This window comes from Phascolarctos cinereus, unplaced genomic scaffold (genome assembly GCF_003287225.1).
Source record: "Phascolarctos cinereus isolate Bilbo 61053 unplaced genomic scaffold, phaCin_HiC Scaffold_1;HRSCAF=81, whole genome shotgun sequence".
Classification (NCBI taxonomy): Eukaryota; Metazoa; Chordata; class Mammalia; order Diprotodontia; family Phascolarctidae; genus Phascolarctos; species Phascolarctos cinereus.
The window spans coordinates 175,733,524-175,758,577 of record NW_027555514.1 but is presented as its reverse complement, the minus strand read 5'-3'; the positions used below and the strand labels follow the sequence as shown (position 1 = coordinate 175,758,577).

General features: G+C 36.3%; 1 protein-coding gene and 1 long non-coding RNA gene across 2 annotated transcripts in view; one reads left to right on the top strand and one right to left on the bottom strand.

The window, feature by feature from the left end:
- The window catches only part of ABCC9 (ATP binding cassette subfamily C member 9), a 195,648-nt gene that overhangs the window by 106,069 nt on the left and 64,525 nt on the right, over window positions 1–25,054 (bottom strand). Inside the window, 4 exon segments of the mRNA XM_020994153.2 lie at window positions 822–929; window positions 9,133–9,241; window positions 23,649–23,791; window positions 24,347–24,387. Of these exon segments, the coding sequence (XP_020849812.2) occupies window positions 822–929; window positions 9,133–9,241; window positions 23,649–23,791; window positions 24,347–24,387 (401 nt within the window).
- LOC110213740 (uncharacterized) overlaps window positions 1–25,054 on the top strand; it is a 135,213-nt gene that overhangs the window by 75,084 nt on the left and 35,075 nt on the right. The window lies entirely within an intron of this gene.

Below are 25,054 nucleotides of genomic sequence, written 5' to 3'. Positions count from 1 at the left end.
TACTTTTGAGAGGAAAAAAAAATATTTAAGTATTTTTTTTCTGGCATTCAGTTACTTTGAGATGTTTCATGATTTTTGAATGACCAAAATGGTGTCTGATTTAACTTTAAAATTTTAAGATTATTAACATTACTTTGAAATCACAGGACCTTAGAGACCATTTAGTCCAATCCTACCATTTTGCAGGTGAAGAAACTAAGGCCCAGGTAAGTTAAGCAATTTGCCTAGGGCTAGATAGTGTCAGAAGCAGGAGCTGAACCAAGGTCCTCTGACTACAGAGAAAGTACCCTTGAAATGATGCAAATGTTATTGGCAATTGTAGGGACCAACCATCTTAAATAAAACAACTATGCTTGTACATGAGCAGAACCAGAATCCCAGAAAAGTTTCTGGTGATATTGAAGATTATTTTTAAAAAACCCACTTCTGATCAAGGAAAACAATAATATTATTTGCTTAATTAGAATTCATGATGACAGCATAATGGTCTACCATAAATTATTTTAATTGAACACTAGATTAAAAGAGGAAATATGCTGGATACTTACTGCTAACAATGAGCCTGAAATAAAAAAGTTATTTGGGAGGAGTATATATATTTTTACTACCTCGAAATATAATGCCTTCCTTGAGGAAGGAAGCAGATAGAGGGAAGAGGAGAAAGGCACGGAGAACTAAAAAGTATATAGTGATTTCATCTTACTGGTTAATTCCAAAGAGGTAATTTGTGGCAAGGACAGCTGGAGGACAATTTGGCAGAATTCTACTATGAAAACAGTAGAAGTGTATGAATCAAGAGTGAATTCAAGAAATTAAATAACCTTAATTGCAATATCTTCAGTCTCTGCTGGACGAATTCGTCTAATTGATTGTTCATAGCTGTCCAGGTTATATCTTCCAGGCTGTTTCCTGTTTATAGTTTTAGTTTGCTGTAAAAAATAAGGCAAGCTGTCATTATGAAACAATACAAACTTTTCTTTTATTAAAAAGAAATTCATGTTTGATACCTCTGCCATCAGAGAAAAATTATAAAAAGGAGATATTTCAACTATTTCTGCTTAGGATATATATTTTGGTAAGTGGCATTTTATTTAATTTTTTTGTTACATCTGCCATTGAAGAGGTAAAAGAAAAAACTACTAAGCAGCATATCATAACAAAAATCAAATGTAAGTTAAAAATATTTATTTTTTCACACCTATATTTATCCAGCCTGACTTAGATTCACAAGTTATTTGTGTGTGTGTGTGTGTGTGTGTGTGTGTGCATGCGTGTGATTTAACCCTTGTAGAACAGTTGCTGATCTGCACTGACAGAGAGAAATTCCTTACCAATGGCTCCCTATACCACTGAAATCATTGTTCCAGACCAAAACCACAATTACCAAAAGAACCACAGTGTTAGCCATTATTATGGCTACAATGAGACACTGTTGTAGTGCATTTACATATATGTGCATGCATGTGTTTTCATGTGGTTTTTAAATGTTTTTAAAATCTACTTGCTAAACTATTTCATTTTTTCCTAAGAGGATGAATTCATTACTTAAATTTAAAATTAACCAATTATAGTACTTTTTAAGAGATAAAAGTAAAATTATAATGTCATAAATCTATAATTCAAATTTTATTCTCATTAATAAAATTTAAAAGCAATGGGAAATTAAGAAAGTGGTGATGTAGTTTTCTACATACAATAAGGGTGAGTACGCTGAGTGAAGAAACAAGGATTTGGAATATTCTCATGCTAGCACCACAGCTGAGTGCGCCCAGGTTAATGCAGGCTAAGCAAAACTAAATGTTAAAAAGTATTTGGTGAATACACAAAGTGCAACTAGTTAATCAGATTAAGTCAAAAATGAATTTTAGATTCTGAATGTAAAACTATCTTGAGCTGCTAAGCACATACCCCAAGGGGGTAACTGACAAAAAGAAAGCCTTCAAAATGTTTAAAGCAGCATTTTTTGAGGCAAAAAAAAAAAGATCAGAGAATGGCTAAAAACACTGTAGTACATGAAAGTGATAGAGTATTACTCTGTTGTAAGAAATGACAGACATAATGAGAAGCACAGAAAGACTTACATGAACTAATGTAAAGTGAAGGAAAAGAGCCTAGAAACTAATATACGCAATGAGTACAACTTAAGCATAAAGAATAACTACCATTAAAAAACAGAAACTGAGAGTTGTGAAATTATAAAGAACAATTTCCAGAGAAGAGATATGAGCACTTTACATCCCCTACTCCTTTGCAGAAGTCAATGTCCATGAGTATGGAAAGTTGTATATAATATACAACCGGTTTTGGTTTTGTTGACTTTTTTAATCCCCCTTTTTCTTTCTAAAATCATTTGTTAAAAGCCAGGATTCTTGGGGATGGGCACAGAAGGAAATCTAGAATATTTTTAAAATGAAATATATAAATAAAAACTTTTTTGAAAAAGGAAAGAAATGACACTAGGCCTTGGATCATTATGTCTTTGACTACTCACTAAAGAGTGGGATAAGGAAGAAAACTGTCCCCACTAAATATATATCTGATTAACCCATATATCTCCACGTTATAGCAGAAAGTGAGACAGGGACAAAAAAGAACATGGTTACTGAGATTTCCCCAATTCAGGTCTCACAGTTCTACTGAGCTCACATTTCTTGTCTTAGTACTCAGTATACTGAACAACTTGTTCTGAGTCTGAGTCATAATTAAGCCTTCTCTGAAGATAGCTAGACATTATTCCATAACCCTGGTGAACCTGAGAGACAAAGTTTTTTCTCCATATCTTTATAACATTCCCATTATAAAGAGACTCTAACATGATAACTATTACCATAATGAATACTAAGATTATTTTTAGAAGTAGCACTGTGAATAGGAAGTTTGACATCGTGGACAGAGAGCTAGCCTTGGGGTCAGAAAGACCGGAGTTCAAATTCTGCCTCTGATACAGAATGGTTAAGTGGCCATGAACAAATCACTTAATTTCTCAGTTTCCTAAATAGCTCTCCATGACTAACTTCAATAACTACTGATCTGCACTGATATATGGAGTTCTTCACTGGGATTTGTGTACATCAGTGAAATCACAGGCCTGGGTGGCAAATAAATAAGAGTAAGGCTAATAATAATAACTAGGATTTTGTTGACCTGATTTTTCAAGTCAAGAAATTTATGCAAAATTCATTTATTAAGACATGCCTTCAAGCATAAATACAAATTCTATTTTCCCCCTTCCTAAATCTACATTTTTCAAAAAAGACAGAAGACAAATTGGGGAAAAAAACCTAATTTTTTATAGTTTATATATATCCCAAATTATCTGATTCTACTGTTCTCTGAACTAATTTGCAGTTATCCCTTCCACATTGCATGATTTCAATATATCATGAGTTGGCATAAAAATTAAATGGAAATTTTTTTGGAGTCTTGCAGAAGCTCCAGATGACACAGGAAGGCCAGAAAATGATATAGAGCCTATGACCAAATACTTAACCCAAATATTACAATAAGGTACTGTAAATCCCCATGAAAGAAAGAAAGAAAGAAAGAAAAAAGAAAGAAAGAAAGAAAGAAAGAAAGAAAGAAAGAAAAATTCAGACTTCTTTGGTATGAAGGGAGGGCCAAAAAATTTTACACGTACTTTCCAGATCACAGGGGCACAGTGCCCCTAACCCCTGCAATGTGGAACAGATAACCATAGTAACTGTAGCCAGCCTAATGCTACTCATAAGATTACTCATATCAAAAGGGAATAATAAAACACTTTTCAATATTATTGAGAAAATCAAATATACAATGATCCTGACCAAAAAAAAAAGGTTTCTATGACAAACAAAAACTTCCTTTCACAACTATTTAAGTGCAATCAGCAAATCAGATCTATACTAAATACAATTATAGCTGTCTTTAGCAGAAAGAGAAGCAACATAGCACAGGATATAGAATTGGCCCCTGAGCCAGGAATATTTGGGTTCAAGTTTCTCTTTGGATACATACTAGCTCCCTCACCCTTGGGCAAGTTACTTAACCTTTGAATGCTCTGTTTTTCAGTTGTTTTGGTTATGTCCAACTCTTTGTGACACCATTTTGGATATTCTCTTTCTTTCTTTCTTTCTTTTTTTAGGCAATTGGGATTAAGTGACTTGCCCAGGGTCACATTTTGGATATTCTCAGCAAACATATTGGAGTGGTTTGCCAGTTCCTTCTCTAGCTCATTTTACAGATGAGGAAACTGAGGTAAACAGTATTAAGTGACTTGCCCAGGGTCACACAGCTATTAAGTGTCTGAAGTCTGATTTGAACTCAGGAAGTCAGTGTTCCTGACTTCGGTCACAGTACCCTATCCACTATGCCACGCCGCTGCCTCCTTGAAAGCTCTAGACAACTCCTTAAGTCAAATAGTTGTAGAGAAGGTCCTGACTAGCACTGGCAGAGGGAGTTTCCTTACCAGGGACTTCTATCTACCAGTTAACTTACAAGTCTAGTTTCTATCCCTCAGTAGGAAGCCCAAATATATTTAAATTTGTCTGAGATTAAAAACTGAGGATTCCAAAAGCTATGATTCTCCAGATATGTGTTTTCTTTGTAACAATACCATGTGTTCCTTTTTTACCTTTAAAAGTCAAAGTTTTTAAAATAATCCCCAACACAAGAATGTCATTCCAATGAAGATGACTGCTGAAAATTTCATTTCTGAGACCAAATAAACTTAAGGTAGACTAAAGTATTTGAAGCTAGGTTATGACTGGAAATGATTTACTGCCTTTCTCCAGCACCCCCAGGGCTTCGTTTTGGCTCCATTTTGATAAAAAAAAATAGGCAAAGGTCCTTATATCTTCAAGAAAACTTCTCTTTATAAATTTGTGACAGAAAAGCTTAGAGATCTTGAGATCTGGTCAGGAATTTGCTGGGTGTAGTTTTCAGTATAAGGTAGTTATCCAACTCAGTAATTTAAAAAAGTCATTCAATGGAATTATAGAAGGCAAATAATACAGTGTTTAAAACAATTAATTGAGAAAGCAAATATCATACCCATTACAATGAGTAGGCCATAACACAAAAAGAACTAAGGGATTCAAGACTTAGCCTGAGTGGATCAGAAAGGCCCACAGAAAAGTATTTAGTTTAAGGGCAAACAAGACAGCATTTTATGAACTGTGCTGCATATGAAGAGATCATAAAAGCACCTGGTAACATCTATATGTGATAACTATATAGAGAAAGAAGCCATTCAGTAAACTTGCCTACACCTAAATAGAAAATCATTTTTCTGAGCCTAGAGGTTGTGCCTATGACACACGCAAGTAAACCTAATGATGCTCTGAATGAGATAAATTAGACAAATGTCCTGTACTTTAAAAATGTCTGCTTTCCAATAATAATGACAACAACATATGCATGAAAATCACTATCTTCTAGATATATTCAGTTCTGTAGTAGTATTGTCCCCCAAAGACGGTCAGCAAGAATGACTTCATTCTCTTCTCTAAACTATGAAGAGGGTGGGAGGAAGGAAAGTGTTGACAGAGATGTGAGTTGGAGTTCCAGAGATGTAATTTGAAGAAACTTTGGCACCAAAATGTCACTAATGTTCCATGAAATTTCTACAGCCAAAACCACTTAACTCTAAGCTTTGACAGAATACATAGTATCTTTAGTGAACTCAGGGAAGAGTTTCCATTAGCGTTATTTTAAAACACACAGCTTTTTTCTCTCCACTTTTTTAAGGTCTGTAGTTTTGTGGTTTGGATCTAGAACAATGACAAATGACTCTGAAAGAAATTAGTTCAGTGTTTCAATACTTTGATGAATCTGTGATCTTGTCAATGTTGACCCTCCCTCCAACACTGCAGATCTCACTCCATCCCTGCCAGCTGAACCTGTTCAATTCTAGTCTGTCTTGCAAGAAATTCTTGACAGCAACTCTACCCAATATGCTGAAGACTTTCCTCTCAATGTCTTGACAGCGTGTAGATAGTAATGAAGTATGCAGGCTGGCCATTGGTTATCCCACAATTCCACTGTGTAACCCATAATTTTTCCCCAGTCATATATCTCTGATGACACAGTTTATGCTATTCATCAACCGTAATGTCTTGCAGCCTGTTCACTCCCACTATGTACCTCTCCATTACCCTTTGGGTGACCCTGAATTTAATTCTTTAGAGATTGTGCTATTCCATGAGTCACCACTATATAGCATCACTGGAAGAATCTTGTTAGAAAGATGGCCCTTTGTTTCAAGGAGAATTTTGAGATCATTAAAAGCACTCCAGACCATGCTCCTTCTCCTGTTCAAATGTGGGCCTACCATATTGTACATTCACATCGTCTGCAGAATTAGGGATGAGCTCTATGGGTGATTCATCTACCTGTACATTTTAATCTAAACAACAACAAAAAAAGAATCCTTCATCCACTTAGTTTTCACTATGTAGATAATTAGATCAAATTCCTTTAAATGATTCAACATTTCATTTAGGAGTGACGGCAATGCCCCAGGACTTAATATCATTAATACATTGTTATATACAAAAACGGAAATCTCTAAGACCAACAAGATCTATTAAAATACATCAAGGTTGTATACATCTTTGGTAAACACACCTCTCCCTGTTTTGGAGCCTCAATTGACATTAATAATCAAGAAATATAGTATGTTTACAATAATTCTGAAGAATCTATATGCTTTTCAGATGTGTTTCTTTTTTACTACCAGCCTCTACTCAATTCCATTTATGCTACTCTCTCTACAATTTAGCAGGTTTCTTCTGAGAACTTCAGCTCCATGCATATCTTTTTAATCTTGCACAATTTAAATGATTTCTTTGTAATATTTCACAATGTCCTTTCAAAAGTTATTTGTATTTGTTAAGAGCTGATTCTGACTAATAAGTTTATTTTGCTCTTAGGTTTGGATGAAGCTTGAATGAATTGGGAACTTTTCAATTTCTTTTTTAATTGAATATGTGTCTATCATCCAATGAAAGAATGTACATGAATCCACAATGAAAACTCTGAAGCTCCTTTAGAGCAGGAAACTTCTTGCTTTTTATATTTATATTCCCAGGGCTTCGTTCAGGGCTTGCTGGGTAATAAGTACTTAATAAGTACTCTTTCATTCATTTATTCAAATAATTTAAAGAGGAAGAAAGCATTTATATCTCAGGTCATCAGGAAAGGCTTTGCATAGGAAATGGCATCAAAACTGATAAGGGACTTCACAAGACACCTCTGATATGGGAGACCACCCATACAAAGGCAGAGTCTGCATTCCTCCATGGCTCTTTGGATCACCTGAAAATTTAATTCCTCAAAATATGTAGTGTTTTAAGCCTCAAAAACATACAGTGTCACCAGGATAACTTTGTGTATGCTTATAAAAACATAGGTTTTTCAATCCAGAGACCAGCTTGGAATCAAAAGAAGCATTGCACAATTTTCCAAATGTAATCCACTCTGCTCTCTTCTTCCTCTTCAATTCTGATCCTAACTCATTGTCCTCTTGTAGTGCCTATCATAGATATACCATACCAATAGGAATTTTTCATTCATTTAGTTTTTCCCTCTAAGGATTCTAAGGTGAACTTTTGATTAATCACATATCTCATTAAAGAGACCAAGTAATGTCCTAGGTATTGAGGCATTCAGTATAATATCATCCACAAAAAAAGGAGCACCTCTTCCATCAGGACTTTATGTAAGGCCTCCAGAATATTAGGTAGGTCCTTCTTGGAGAATTTATGGAAGGACGTGAACAAGAATGGCAAAGAATGAAAAGATCTGGATGGTTTGTTATCTACCCAAGTAAAAGAAGTACACCATCAATTAGATAACTATTACATGTAAAATTTTAAGGGCTTCTTTATAATATTTTGTAATCCTGAGCTCTGTATTTGATAAGAGCTAATGTTATCTTGCAAGGTTGTTTTGTTCTTAGGTGTGGCTAAAGTTTCAATGAATCTGAAACTTTTCAATTTCACTTTAAGGGGCAGCTAGGTGGTGCAGCAGATAGAGCACCAGCCCTGAAGTTGGGAGGACCTGAGTTCAAATTCGGCCTCAGATCAAACACTTTATACTAGCTGTGTGACCCTGCGCAAGTCACTTAACCCCAATTGCCTAAAAAAAAATCAATTTCATTTTGAATTGGACATAGTTTACCTTAGGGGTAACCCTTAGAAATGGACAAACACTACATAGTAAGATAATGCTCACGAATGTAATTTGAAAATTATAAGGGACTAGGCAAATAAAAAATATAATGATTAAAGTAATTTTACATAGTGGAAATAGTAATAAGCTAGAAGTTGAAAAACAACTCAGTTCAAGTTTGTTACCCCTTTTGCTTTCTAGCGATTTGACTGACCTCTGTCGAGTTATAAGTTCTCAACTTCAGTTTGCTCATCGATTAAATGAGAATAATATCACCTATATCATGTGGTGTTGATGAGAATCAGATAAGATAATGTACCTCATAAACAGAAAGGTAAATATCAATGTAAAAGAACTATTACTATACAGAGGGATATAGTTGTTATTGTTTTGGTTTGGTTTGATTTTTGCTTTTATTTAGTTTTATGTAATCAATTAGTTTTTAAATCCACTGACAACTATTCTTTTTTTTAATATACATTTATTTATTTTTAGTTTTCAATATTCACTTCCACAAGTTTTTGAGTTCCAAATTACTCACCCCTCCCCCCCACCCCAAGATGGCATGCATTCTGAATACCCCTTCCCCTGGTCTGCCTTCTCTTCTATCTCTCCCCCCCTCCCTTCTCTTATCCCCTTCCCCTTCTATTTTCCTGTAGAGCAGGATAGACTTCTGTACCCCATTTCCTGTATTTCTTATTTCCCAGTTGCATGTGAAAACATTTTTTTAAAACATGTATTTTTAAAACTTTGAGTTCCAAATTTTCTCCCTTCCTCCCTCCCCACCCACCCTCATTGAAAAGGCAAGCAACTCAATATAGGTTGTACATGCGCTGACAACTATTCTTACTTCTGGTTAAAAATATTACCCCAAAACTAAGAACACAGAGATTTCATACCACATTAATGATTTTTTTTAACATTCTCCCCATTAACACAACATAACACAACACAACAATAACCCATTTGGTGAACAGAACTTACTACTCCAGTGTGTTTCTTACAAGACTCAAAAGTTACAGAACCTTCACCACTTCTCCAGCTGTCATCACCAATCTCATCACTTAAGAGAAACTCATTCAGCTTCTGAACACTGCCAAAAGAAAAAAAGTAAAGTGAAAAAACATGCATTAATATACTCATGCCTCAAATTATACAGTGGTCTTGCCTCTGCGCCTTAGTTGCTATGTAACCATAGACAAGTCATTTCTCTTTTCTGATCCACACTCAGTTTCCTCATTTGGAATATGAAGCAGTTGGACAAGAAAACTCCTAAACAGCCTTCCAGATCAGAATCTATGATCATATGGCTAAAACTAAATCCTTAAAGTATCAAGCCCCTTCTACTCTCATTTGTTTATCTCTCCACATTCATTTTTCTCTGAGAATTACTTTAAATTTCACTGATTCTGCCACTCACTATAACCTATAATTATATTCTGGATTTGAGGAGGTAGAGTTAGGGACAGATTTAACACAGGGTAAAGTACAACCAATTTTCTGAGCCTAGTAAATGGGAGTTCTTCCAAAGTTGCTTCCAACTCGACCCTGGCTGGCCTCGCCTAGCTTTGGCCACACTACTTGCAACTGACATAGAAGTGCACAGAATGAATATATAGACAAACTCTGAAATGTCTCCTAACTACTCATCACTATGAACAGACAGAGTTTAGGAGAGGAGACAACTTCTCAAGGCCTGCCACTAGTAATATGACTAATGGCTGAGCCTATAAAGGAAGAGGATTAGTGAAAAGAGCTAATCTTCTGGATCAAACCCAGTGAGCCCCTCTGACTAAGCCCATCTCCTCTAGGAAGGTCTCTCTTCCTTTTTGCTGTCCTTCATTAGTCACTTCCTCAAGATTAGAAGTGCCAGAAAACTGGCCCAACTCATTAATTTATCATCATCATCATTCTGTAACATGTAAATATTCTACATATTAATTATACATATCAAGATGTATAATCATTTTTCTCATCTCTGCTCTTAAGAGCTGTAATGCCAGGAGTTGCATCTTGGCTAAATATTCTGTATTCCATAGTTCTAATCACAGTGCTTTGCACACAGTATACAATAATAAATGTTGGCTGAATTAGACTAAATAGAATGCAGATGATTCTCAGATCTATTTACTCAGGCCTCGCCTCTCATCACCAACTTTCTACTGGGCATTTCTAATTCAATATCCCAGAGACATCTCAAACTCAGTGTTTCCAAATCAGAATTAATTCTATTTTCCCCCAAATCCACTACTTTTCTAGCCTTTCCTGTTTCCTCAAAGGTATCACCACCATCTTTCCATTCACCCAGGGTCCTAACCCTAGCATCAATCTCAACTCCTCACTTTTACTTACCCCACATAGACAATCAATTACCAAATATTTCACATTTCCCTCATATGTTCCCCTCCTCTGCATATATATAGTAACTACCCTATTTCAGCTTCTCTTCACCTTCACCTGGACTATCTCAATAACCTCCTAACTGGACTCTCTGCCTCTAGTCTTTTCCTACTCCAAACCATCCCTCCACACAGTAACCAAAGTGATTCTCCTAAAGCACAACTCTGACCATCCCATACACACACACAAACACACACACACAAGTACACACACACACACACACACACACACACACACACACATTAAACTGCAGTGGTTCCCTAAGGATCAAGTGTAAACTTCTCTGGAATTTAAAGCTCTTAACATCCTTGCCCATCCTACCTTTCCTGGCTTACTATTTCATCCTTCACACCCTGCACAGTCTAGCCAACCCAACTATCCTGCTGTTCCTCACGCGGGATACTTCTCCTTCCTCTATGCCTTTTGCCTCTCATGCCTGTGATATGCTTCCTTTGACCCTCTACTTCTTGGAATCATTAGCTTCCTTCAAAATCAACCTGTCACCTTCTGCATGAGATCTTTCCAATGGTTAGTGCATCACTCTGCCCAGGTGCCCTTGAATCTGCTCTGGATGCATTTTACATACACCCGTTTCAGTGCATCTTGTCTGTTCCGTTAGTATAGGAGCTCCTTGAGAGCAAGGCCTGTTTCATTTTTATCTCTGTATCCCCAGCCCTTGCACAATGCTTGTTCCATAGCAGTTCTTGCTGATTGACTAATTAATTGTTACATAAAAAATGGAGCTGAATTAAAGAGTAAGCACCCCCCAAAAAATGCAAGAAAACCGTATGGTATTATCCTAATATCTCTGAAGATCCTATTATATAAAATCTCACTTCTTCAAATTAAAATCTAATCTATGATTATCTCCCTGAGGGCAAATTGGTTTAACTAGTTATCAAATCAAGAAAATAGAATCTGGTGGGGAAAGAGAAAGAAGAAAACAACAACAATATAATTTTATAATTATTTTCTTGCAAGAGTTTGGTAAGGCAAAAGGGTGGATCTACATTATTAAGATGGATATATGAAAATGGACACAAATATGCTTTGCATGCAAAGACAACAAAACTGGAGCTTTTATTAAATAGGTAAGTGTATTTAGATGCTTTTAAATATCTGTGTATTTATGGACCAGGCTAAATCATCTCAGACAAGCCTCTGTGGTTTGTTTTCCCAACAAAGTTATTAAATGAGTAAAGGTCAGTTCAATTCAAGATGTTTACTATGATTCATAAAATGTGATCTTCTTTACATTATAAATTGTGTCTCTCCATAGCAACACTGAAATCCATAAAATCTATTGTAGCAGGAAAATAATTCATATTTTTATCTCTAGGAAAGTGGAAGCCAGGTGTTATTTATGAAGGGCATTTGGTCAGCAAAGGTCTACTTTGCAAATTTTCAAGGCACAATACTCTGTAAATATATGTTTTCTCCCCCAGTAGAATATATGAGCTTTTTTGAGAGCAGTGAATGTTTCACTTTTGTCTCTGCAACCCTAATGGCTAAGAGAGTACCTACAGTAAGTGCTTAATAAATGTTTGTTGATTGAAGAATCATTATCAAAATGACATTTTGTTATTTTATTCTTAACAAATGCTTCTCATTGCTTCTCCACTTTTATAAGCTTTATACATAATTGTGTTCTTGTAATGTGCTGATTGGAGCTGATCATAAAAAGCAGTTTAGACATGCAGTCCTTTAAAATAAAAATGAAAGGCTTCCTGCCCTCACATCTTTCAGTCTCAGACTATGTCATTACATATAGACATACAGCTGAGGCCATATTCTGATATTTTAAGCAAAGCTGGTTCATTTCAATTCTCACCTCCACTGTGCAAATGTCTAGAAAATCTCACCGAAATCCATGAACGGTTACTAAAACACAAAGATGGGTTTTTGCCTGTTCATCCCTGAACATAAAAGAGAGTTTAGTTTCCTCTACACTTTTTAATGTTCTCTTCTGTAACTCATTTACACTTGGCTTGGATATGGAGATGGCTGACATTTGAGAACTGTCAAGAGAAGCAAAGAGAAGCACCCTTAGGGATTTACTCCTGCAGAATTCCTAGGGTCATGTGTGACCACCTACTTAGAAGCAGACAAACCTGCCTTTTTCCATCTTAAGACTTTTCCTTTTACCTCCCTCCATTTTCTGGTTCTCATTTAGGCTTCAATTCCTCCTGATAACACATACCTGGCCACTCTTTTCAGTACTGGTTGCACCTTTACTCATATTCATACTCTCCAACTTACTAGTCATGGTCGGGGGAATCCTGCCTCAGACTTTTTTTCACTAGCTGTGTGACACTGGGAAAGTCACTTCATACTTCTCAACTTCATTTTCCTCATCTATAAAATAAGGAAAATAATAGCACCTACTTAGCAGGGTTGTCATAAAGACTGAATGAGACAACACATATAAAGCACTTTGCAAAGCACTATATGAAATGCTAGTCACAATTATTTTACTTTGCCACTTCTAGGCACTCCCTCCACTACTATCACTCAGTAACCTCTCATTCTTTGAGTTATTCAATTCATATTTATTGGATTCTAGAAATTGTTAACTACTGACCCTCAGACTGCTCTCTTTCTTCCTCAATGAGTTCAGGGCCCAGCTCACAGTCTTTCTTTTCACTCCAACTCCTGCTGTCATATTAGGGGACTTCATCATGCATATTTATACTTTTTCAAAAACCCTAACTTTGTAGTTCTTCAGTCTACTTAATTCTCAACAATTTTTACCGAATAATTAATTCTTATCCCCAAAACTTAAGTCTTTAAACTTTTCAAATACAAGAATACTATATTTATTTGCTGCTGTAAATTGTATGTCTATTCTGTTTCTCTGATCTACCTTTACATTTCTCAGCCAGTACCAGATAGTTTTGATAATTACTTCCTTATAACATAGTTCAAGATCTGGTACTACTAAACCTTCTTTGATGTTTTTTTTTTCATAAAGTTCTTGATTTCTTGCTCTTCCAAATGAATTTTGTTATCATTTATTTCTAAGCCAATAAAATAATTTTTGGTAACTTAATTGGGATGGCATTGAATAAGTTTAGGTAAAGTTGTCATTTTTATTATATTGGCCTTACCTACTCATGAACAATTAATATTTCTCCAATTATTTAAATCTGATTTTTTTTCTATAAAAAGTTTTTTTATAATTTTGTTTATAAAATGCATGGGTTTGTTTTTGCAGATGTACTCCCAGGTATTTCATACCATTTAGAATTATTTTAAATGGGGTATCTCTTACTTATCTTTTCCAGTTGGGAAAAATGGAAAGTAGTGTGGCAAAAATTGGGCATAGACTGATATCTTACACCATTCACTGAGATAAGGTCAAAATGGATATATGACCTAGATATAAAGAGAGAGACTATAAGAAGATCTAAAGAACATGGAACACATTACTTAGCAGACTTATGAATAGGGAAACAATTTGTGAGTAAATAAGAGATAGAAAGCAGAATGAAATGTAAAATGGGTAATTTCTATTACATTAAATTTAAAGGTTTTATACAAATAAAACAAATATAGCCAAGATCAGAAGGAAAGCAGAAAATTGGAGGGGAGAATTTTATATACAGTTTCTCAGACAGAGGTCTCATATCTTAAATATATAAAGAATTTCATAAAATCTATAAGAATACAAGTCATTCCCCAACTGATAAATGATCAAAGGATATCAACAGTCCACTTAATTCTCATGAACTATTCCTTTACACCAGCTCAGCTATACACAGAGATGGTCATACCTTGACTTTGACATTATGGAAGTGTTCCACTTCCATGTTTATGAATTCCAAAATTCCTTTATCTGACCATAGTCTTTTATCATCTTTCCCTCTGTCTTACAACTTCTAACCTTGATCTTCATCCTCTGTTTCCTTCAAACCCTTAACCTTTCAGTTCCTTCCCAAGCCACAACTGCTAGACCAGCTATACTCTCCCCCTCCCCCTACCTTGATCCCTTGATGAATGAGTTCAGCTTTCCACTATCCTACAGAATGCAATCAGTCTCTTCCCCTTTATCCTATCACTAATCATTATTCCTTGCTAAACACTGACCTTGCATTACTCCTATCATTCACTCCCTTAAGTTTCAGCTGCATGATATTGAAAAAAGTTGCAAAACCATGCTGACTGTGTGCACTATAAATTTATGTTACATAATCTCAATTCAGTCCTCAGCGCATCAAGGCAATTGCTTTACACCTTCCTAGTTGATTCACTATTCCATACCACTACTATTTTGGATGATTTCGTTCTTCTTCAAGACTACCACCGGTACTGTTTCAACTAGGGACCTTACCTCATATTTCACGGAAAAAATATTGAGGCCATTTACCAAAAGCTCCAACTTCTTTCCTCTTACTCCTCATCTCACATCACTCAGATGACTTCCTTCACTATCTCCTCCTTCACCTTCATCTCACAGGAGTCTATAGCACTTCTTTGCAATGCAAATATGCAAGATTGTTCCCTCTACACTCTCCGTTCTCTCACTAATCTTCAGTCTCTCCATATCTTCTGGTTCCTTTTCTATTATCTTCAAACACACCTATGTCTTCCCTATGCTAAAAAAAAAAATTCCTCATTTGATCATAACATCTCTGCTGGTTATCATGCTATATCACTTCTTTTTTGTAGCTAAACTCTTTGAGATAGACCTCTACAAGCATGGCCTACACCTCCTGTCTTCTCACTGTCTTCTAACCCCTCTGCAGTTTAACTTCTAATGTCATCATTCAATTAAAAATGCTCCCTCCAAAGTCATCAATGATCTCTTTATTGCCAAATCTAATGGTTCTCTTGGTCCTCAACCTTTTTGATCTCTCTGTAACTTTAACACTGTCAGTCATGATATTATGAATACTCTCTCTTCTCTGGATTTTCATGATGTTGCTCTCTCCTGGTTCTCTTCCTACATGTCTGAACAATCCATCTTGGTTTCCTTGGCTGGATCTTCCTCCATGTAACAAAAATAAGTGTCCCCAAAAGCTCAGTCCTAAATCTTCTTCACTTCTCCCTCGATACTATCCCACTTGGAGATATCATCAATTCCTAAGGGTTCAGTTATCATCTCAATACAGATGACTCACTGATCTATTTATCCAGTCATAACCTCTTCCCTGAGCTCAAGTCTGACATCTCCAATTGCCTCCTAGACATCTCAAATTGGAGGTCTCCTTAAACATCTCAAACTCATGAACAAAACTCATTACCTTTTCCCCAAGTCAACCCTTCTTCCCAACTTCTTTAGTACTATCAAGGGCACCATCATCTCCCCAGTCTCCCAGGTTTGCAACCTTAATGTCATTCTCAACTCATTTGCACATACCCCCCATATCCAATCTGTTGCTACATCTGCTTGTTTGTATCTTCATAATATCTCCCATACATGTCCCCTTCTCTCCACTCATGCTGTCACCATTTACTGCAGCCCTCATCACCTCAAGCCTAGATTATTGCAATAGACTTTGGGCCTCATTCCTCAAGTCTCTCCAGCCCATCCTCCACTCAGCTGCCCAAGAGTTCTTCCTTAAGTGCAACTCTGACCATGTCACTTCCCTACTCAGTAAACGCTAGTGTCTTCCTACTGCTGTCAGGATCAATATTAAACCTTCTTTTTGGTTTTTAAAGTCCTTCACAGTCTAGTCCCTTTCCAACTTTTAGCTTCTTTTTTTTGCTGGATGTTTCTCACGTCCGAAATGTTTTCCCTCCTCACTTCCACCTCCTGGTTTTCCTAGCCTCTTTCAAGATTCAGCTCAAATCCTACTTTCTGCAAGAGGCCTTTTCTATGTCCCTCCAATGCCTACTGCCAATGCCTTCTCTCTGATATTATCTCCCATTTATATGATATATACGTTGTACATACATAGTTAACCACATGCTGTCTCCCCATTAGAATGAAAGCTCTTTGAGAGCACGGAATCAGTTTTTGCCTTTTTCTGTATCCCCAGTGCTTAACAGAGTGTCTGGTACATAATAAGCACTTAAAAATGCTTTTTGACTGTTGACTGACACAGATTCTCTCCCGCATGCCCCACCATTCATACACAGAAGAGGATATTCCTTCTTATGTAAATATATAAAAAATCTCCCTTAGTTGGTTCAACATACTAGTTAGAGTATCTACTTAAGGGGAAGGAATAAACAATTATACAGCACCTACTACGTACCAGGCACTGAGCCAAGAGATCCTTACAACAACCTTGTAAAGCAGATGCCTCAGGAATCTGAGACAAACAAATGTTAAGTGACTTGCTCAGGGTCACATAGATAGTAAGTGTTTACAGCTAGATCTGAACTAAGATCTTTCTAACTCCAGACCCAAGGCTCTATCCGCTAGAACACGTAGCTGCCTCTTCAAATAACTAAAATGTCTATTCTTGCAAATTAAGCAGAACGTGAAGAATAAGATAGCTACCCTCCTTCTGGCAAATAGACAAGGGACTACTATTGTATACAATATTATTGTGATGTGCATCAAATGTTAAGACACAATAGTTATGCTTAACCGATCTTTGTTGCCAAAGAGGCTTCCATTTTTCAGGAAGCTGGCAGAGAAAGGGGGAGAGCAATATTTCAAGAAATGACTGTGATGTAAAAACAAAAGACATCAATAAAACTTTTTATATAAAGTGAAGGTGTTATGCAGATTGATCGCAGAAAAAAATATATATAACATGCACATATATATGGAAACACATATGTATATATAAATCATTTTCTATACAATTGAAAGCAAAGGGATTTCAGCCTCATTTATATGAGTAATTCCTTTATTTTTTGACATCATCTGACACAACCTAAGTGTTTTGGACAGAGGTTGTATTTCTCTGATCGTAATAATGCCATCCAACTTTCAGTGTGTATTTCTATACATCCGTATTGTCTCCCTTAATACAATGTGAGCTCCCTCAGGGCACAGACTCTTTCTTTTCCATCACTATTACATCCAGCTCTTAGCTTACACAATTCCTGGCACATAATAAGCAGCTAGGTGGTGCAGTGGGCAGTGTGTTGGGCCTAGAGTCAGGAAGACCTAAATTCAAATTTGGCCTTAGTCATTTATTAGTTGTATGACCCTGGGGAGATCACTTACAGTTTTCTCAACTGTAAAATGGAAATCTACCAGCATCTACCTCTTCAGATTGTTGTGATGATCAAATGAGATAATAATTCATTGTAAAATACTTTATGAATCTTAAAGCACTATATAAATACTAGATATTATTATTTTTTCACTGATATAAAGGAAACTGGCGGAAATATAAATGTTCTATCATAGATAGCAGTAATGTATCTGATTGATTGCAAAAGCCATAGAAGGGCCAAGCATACATCCCTTTAGGAGGTATATAAGAGCAAGGCAACAAAAAGTAATTTTCCCCAAAATTCAAGGGTCTTATCCCTTTTTTTGGAAAACAATAACTGAAATGCCCCTCCCTGTACAGCTGCCTTTATCCACCGAGGGAATGCCAGTGAGCTTGGGCTAGAAACAGTTTGATAGGAGGTGACATGAGACAGCTATGGTAAGGAAGTACTATGCTTAAGGTCAGAGAAAAAAGATTGATGTGAAGATCTAAAGGAGCGAGCGCTTCTGCTTGGTGAGACTACACCCTAGGTTCACACACCCTGCTCCACTGGCAACGAACTAGTGCATTCAGACGAACTTAATGTTTCTCACAAATGACAGGACATCCCAGAACAAGAACAACTATCTTTTCTGAGCCTACCTGGATCCCAAGCCTAGTTCCCATGGCTCCCATGTTGTTGGTCTCAAATTAAAAGACCCAGAGGCCAGAGTCTGTATTTGCATATGATTTTGTGGTTGGTTTATACAAGAATGAATAAAACTCACTCCTGCAGAAATCTCTTTTTTATATATCTTTGCCTATGTAAGAATGAATTCAAACTATACATTTCCATTGTCCTGGGTTCACCTGATCCTATGTCTAAAGGGATCTCCTGGGTTTAAAAAAGGACCAGGTTCACAGTCACTTGTTAGATGCTTTATCATTTTGTTGCTCATTGCTTCCTCTTCGTGATCTATTATCTGCCCATCAGTTCTATAGTAATAAATGCTGTGTACAACAATAAGTATGCTTGTCTGCTTCTGTGCAATCATAATTTGCTCTCACAGAAATAGAGTAAGATCAGAAAGAAAGTGGGGTTCACCAGTATGAGAATCTCAGAGCTCATTTCTAACTGTGTAGATTCACAAATCCAGAAACCCCTTGACAATAAATGGGTATGACCCCATGAAAAGAGACAGAGTTGAGGAAGAGAAAGTCATTGACTCCACAGAAACCACAGAGAGCAGAGTATTTACTCAGCATGTCTGCCTAGGAGAGCAGGTGCATACCACTAGGGTGTGTGACTCCCCAGAACCCAGATGCTTTCTGCTGAATATGATTAAATAGATGAGCAGGTGCATACCACTAGGGTGTGTGACTCCTCAGTACCCAAATGCCTTTTGCTGAACATGACTAAATGGACAGCTATAAAATCCATTTGGCAATTAAATATCTTCGAATATCTTCAGTGTGTTTCACGATGCTAAGTAAAAGATTAAACACCTTTGAATATCTTCGGCATGTTTCATGATGAAATAAATCTAATTTGGGATTATTTACAATGAGAACCCAGTCCTGAAAGCAGTGGTGAGTATGCTTCAGGATTTATGGAATGGAGGACATTTTTGAAATGTCCTTGTCTCAACTTTTATGGATGTCTATTTTGCATTAAAATATTCAGAAAGTTCAAAGTACATAAGGTGGGGGATACAGTTTGAACTATTCTATAACTGTCTCAGTTAATTACTGGATTTCATATTGTAATCACAGTCACAGAGTACAATGGGGAGAACTTTCATTGCTAGAATGATCCTTTTGTGAAGAACTTCCCCCAAGCCCCACTGCTATGTAAAATTTCCTTATAATAGTGGATTTAAACAAAGTATTAAGAATATCCTCCAAACCTTGAATACTTTGCAAAGGGGCCATAAGTATAAGCTAGTCAAACTAGTTTTAAAGTCAAATATTGCTATTTCTCCAATCCTATAAGGGACATTCTGAAATCAGCTAACTAGTTTCTCCAATTATAATTCTGTCCAAATTGTGATAGGCCAACTGGCATCAGAGACTGATCATGGATCCCCTAAGAACAACTGAAAATGCAGATTGATTCTGGCCAATTTGGCAAAATGCAACAATTATTAGGGAGTCTCTAGTTTGGGTTCCCAGAATGAATACACAGTGAAAGTTGGGTTGGCTTGCCATCTCTATCAAGTCTATGAACCAACATAAGCAGAAATCTTATTATATGGAAGATATGAGGTGTCTGGAGCAAAGCCCTTCAAACACACTGATCTTTATCAAGCTAGCAAGTGCCTTTTCACTCTACTGTGGGGATGGGAAAATGAAGTACAGTATATCATTCTTGAAGAAATGTTATCATTTCTCAATACCTGCTAAATTAGAATTGTTGGCAGAGGGTTTAGAAATTCCCAAATATAAAAAGGGCTTAAAAATTCTCTAAGTCGTAATCCTTATTATTTCAATAGTTACGCCTTATTATGTTATCATTTTTTCTATCTCTGTTGCTGAAAAGAATATTTTGAATTAAAAATATAATAATGAAAGGATCCAGTGCTAATGAAGAAAATGAAAATAGAGACCAAAATAATAGATGCTTTATGATTTATTAATTGTATTGTTTGAAATAGCTTCCTTTGAAAAAGCCTGATCTGCAAGTGTTGCTGTAAAAATCAATGAGTGATCTGCATGATTTTTTCAGAAAATAGAGTGAAAGGGCAGTAAGGTGGTGCAGTAGGCCTGGAGCCAGGAAGACCTGAGTTCAAATCTAATCTCAGACTCTTACTTAGCTGTGTGATCCTGGGCAAGTCACCCAACCCTGTTTTACCTCAGTTTACTCATCTGTAAAATGAGTGAAGGAAGTAAGGAAATGGCAAACCACTCCAGTATCTTTGCCAAGAAACCCCAAAAATAAGGTGATGAAGAGTTGGACAAGACTGAAACAGTTGAACAACAACACAAGCAAAACAATGAATAGGAAAAATCAGCATAGGTGTCTACAAGGCCTAAGCTCTAAATCTAACCTACCCTGTAAAGAGGCAGAAAAATACAACTGAACCCAGAGTCAGAGGATCTAAATTCAAACCTCCTTCAGTTACTGCCAATATAACTTCAGTTAAATTACTTCCCATTTGTAGCTGTCAGTGTCTTCATCTGTAAAATAGGTGGTTTGAACTATACTATCTCTAAGGGCCCTTCTAGCTCCAAATCCTATCATAGTTAATGCCATACTACTGAGAAATTAATTGTACTAATATTATAATTTTCATCAGTTAATGGTTTCAGTGTAGAGAAACTTCAGTCAGAGTAAGGGAATGAGCACCCAGCTAGAAAGTCAGGAAATTTGTCTTATAGTCTTAGTTCTGCTATAATGTAGGAAACACTAGAAACCTTAGATAATCCGCTTTCCCTAGCTGGGTCTCAGTTTCTTTATCTATTAAAGGAGGAGGTTCAACATGATGATCTCTGAGATCCCTTTTAAATTAAAAAATAATATGACTTTGGGCTAATTTGGCTGGAAGCTATTACTCCCTCTCTAAAATTATAGATTCAGAATCTTCCAGTATTAAGGTTCATGTAATCTGAATCTCACCAAAGCAAGGTTGAGGAGGGATGGTCCTTTGCTGCAAGCTACGTATGGAGGGAGACTCTGGAGCCCAGATTGACAGAGACAATGATGAGCACAATGCTGAGCGCTTACAAAAGAGACTTAGTTGGTTCCAGAAAATCTGGATAGAGGCACATGTTATAGTCACAGCAACAGAGAAATGGTAGAGAGAGAAGAAAATTCTGAAATGGCAGATGTTCGTGGGAATCTAGCTTCATAATGTGGACTCAACTTGAAATTTTAAAGACTGCAGAAAACAGATCTCCTCTGGGTAAAGTTGCGTCCTTGGTTGAGTGGAGATCTTATCTTACTTGCAGCTGAAGAGCTCATTCACATATGTGCAGTCCTTGGTTATATTGTATTCTATACAACTTGCCTGATTTCTGTTTGCTGTTTTGCTTTGGTTTTATTCCATATGTTATCTGTGATGGTCTCTGGAGTACCCAGCATTTGGTAGGAAGGAGCTAAGTAACCAAAGATTACTTCTTCCCCTTAAAAGAAATCAGGGAAGTGCCTTTTGTTCCTAAAAAGCCCCTAGATTAACAACATTGGGGAAGGAAAGAAGGGGAGACAATAGGCATAATTGTAGTTTGATACCCAAAGAGCATCTCTCTGGACAGAATTCATGGATCCTACCTGTCCTTTTCCCCCATCTATCATGCTGGCAATGCAGACAAGGCTTTTTTTTTGGGAGGATCCTCTCTGCAAAAACAGGCCAGATCTCAGATCATATCTATCCATGTTATCCATGAGCCACATCTATACATTGAAACAACCCATGTTGGCACAAACATTACATTAGAAAATCATTGTATTTATACTCCTTACATATTGCATCGACATTAGGAAAGAAAGAAGTACATAGTTTAAAAAGATCTTAAAACAGATTCTTATAATTACAATGCATGAGGATAAATCTTTCAGATTCCTCAAAAAATAGTAAAATATTCCTAAAGTCTAGGTATACTCACATCATACCTCTGTTCAAGAAGGTCCATTAGCTCTCCATTGCCCTTAAGATAAAGTACAAACTGGTCTGCTTAGAATTTCAATCTCCTCACCATCTAGCTCCAGGTTCTTTCTGGGTGAATTATATATTATTCTCTCTCAGATACACACTATGCTTTAGTCAAATTAGCCAACTTGCTATTTCCTGTATGTAACACTTCATTCCTGACTCTACCTTCACATAGGTTACTTCCTATGCCTGGGATGCTTTCTGTCTTCACCTCTCCCTCTTGGAATTCCTAGATCCCTTTGAGGCTCAGCTCGAGTGATCCTTCCTTCAAAAAGCCTTTCCTGATTATCATAGTTGTCAGTTCCCTTCCCAAAAAGTGAGTATGTATTTTTGCATATACCCTGTTTTGATTTATCTATGAACTTACCGTCTCCTCCTAGGAGAATGTAAATTTCTTCAGGGCAGAAACTCTCTTTTACTCCTTGGTTGATTAAAGGTCTGCCAGAACATTCTTATTTTCCTTCACTGATAATTGTTGTTCCTCCTTCAATTTTTTTTTTTTTGCTTTTTAGTGAGGCGATTGGGGTTAGGTGACTTGCCCAGGGTCACACAACTAGAAAATGTCAAGTGTCTGAGGCTGGATTTGTACTCAGGTCTTCCTGACTCCAAGGCCAGAGCCTCCTTCATTTTCAAAGAGGAACAATGTCATTAGAGAGTGATGTCTTGACTTCCTCATGAATTGGATTTAAGTGAGACAGTTGCACCAAGTCATCAGCTTTGCTCTCTCTTCCATAGTTATTAAAATCCAGTGGCAAGACAAAAGTCAAGATGACTGGCAATGGCCCCAGAATGCAGTGGGTGACCTTTGCATCTTTGATTTCTGACCAAGTTCTATCCAAAGTGCCTGTTTTAGCTGCCTTCATAGCCTTTGGAACAAACTGTTCTCATCTAACTATTCTACTGGAGGAAGTCTTCACACGCTTGGAGTAGACTTCCTGATGTATCCTGGATATTCCCTCCCAAATGTACAACTAGTTACATAAAACTCTTATACAAAGATTCATAATACTATTTTTAGATTACTTTGGCAATGGTTATTCACACATGCTAATTGATTGACTACATTATATGAGAGAATGTAAAAGTAGGAAAAAAGAAAAAGAGGAATCATATGTCTTTGAGACACGTACAACTACAAAACTGCAAGAAACATATGAATTAACCAAAATATTCAAAATAGAAGTAGTGTCTATACTTACCATCATTCTTCATGTTTAAATACTATCCTGTGTTCAAAGAATCCTCCTTCAGAGACCAAAAGTTGAGTGAATAGTTTTCAAACAGTAAGGCATATATAATGTTTCTAAAGGGCCAAATAAAAACATAATCTAGAACTCTTCAAGAAAAGGTGTACCTGATAATGGCTTTGACTGCAAATCTGACCACTGTGGAGAGCAGGAATAGCGGCGTGACCAGGATATGAAAGAGTGACAAAGAAGCGAAGGCCTCTGCTGGTTTTAACAATTTCTTACTTGTATAAGCATGTGTCACAAAGGTCTATAGAATTACAAACAAAGATTCCATTAGCAATTGCCCTCAAAAGTCTCACCCAAAAAATTACATTGATTTCATATGTCAGAAGGGTCCAACTTTTCCATTTATTACCTGATAATGCTAAAAGAAGAAAAGAAGAAAAGAAAAAAAAAGGGAAAAAAGCAAGACAAATTCACCCAAATTCATCTCACTTGAACAAAACAGTATAGTTCAATAAACATTTTATGTTGATTATCTACAGTGTAATCAATATGAAATTTTCCAGAGAAAGAAGAATTTTTTAAGGTTTCTCTGAAATATAGTCTCATCATTGAGACTGCCAACATGCCAACATGCAAAATATAGTAGAATCATTTCCATTTCTATAAATAACAAGTTGTTCACATTTACTTTTCATTTTAAATATAATGTGACAATCAAAATTACATTAACAATCAGATGGTTCCACAGCTGATAAAATGTAGCTTTCGAAACAAGAAGAGAAAGCACATAAGACATTTCTACAAACACTAGCATTTGTTTATTATTTATCTCTATAAGAAAAAAAGGTTTGCTTACTGCAAGAACAGCTGCTATGGGGATTGCTGCATTCATAAAAACTGTGGAAGGAAATAATATGTATGTATATATTAGAATCTTTGAGATGTTAAATTATTTTTAAGTTTAATTAGCCATCTGTTATTACTTTAAGTGTCCCAAGAGACACAAGGGACAAAGTTAAATAACATTCCATAAACTTTCCCCAATTGGTACTTCCTGTCCACAGCCATCCAAGCTCCTACATGGTACCCCAACAGGAAAATATTCTCCTCTGATTACAAAATTATATCTTAATAAAATAACATTTGAAACATTGTAAATAATAGAGTTCAGGAACCAATTTTTTGTTAGTAAAATATAAAAGGATGGTAAACTAGACTGTACATCTTTAAGAAGGACATGACACATTATACGTAATATTACATAGCCTGTATTCTTTTCTGTTCCCATAGAAAGAAAGAGCTGTTTGGTTAGTCGAAATAACTAAAATGAAGAGCTTAACAGGAATATAATCTACTGTACAAATTAAGGACGAGGCTTTCACATCACTTCTAGTAACTCCCCCACAATGTCATGATTAGGTTTTGTTTGTTTGTTTTTATTGAGAGGCTTTTCGTATAATTAAAGTCATTATACACACAATACTCCCAGTAGCTTAGAAAATTGTTCAGATGCTTATTCTGTTTGCCTATGATAAATACATTATCTGAAGTTAAAAGTAGGAAA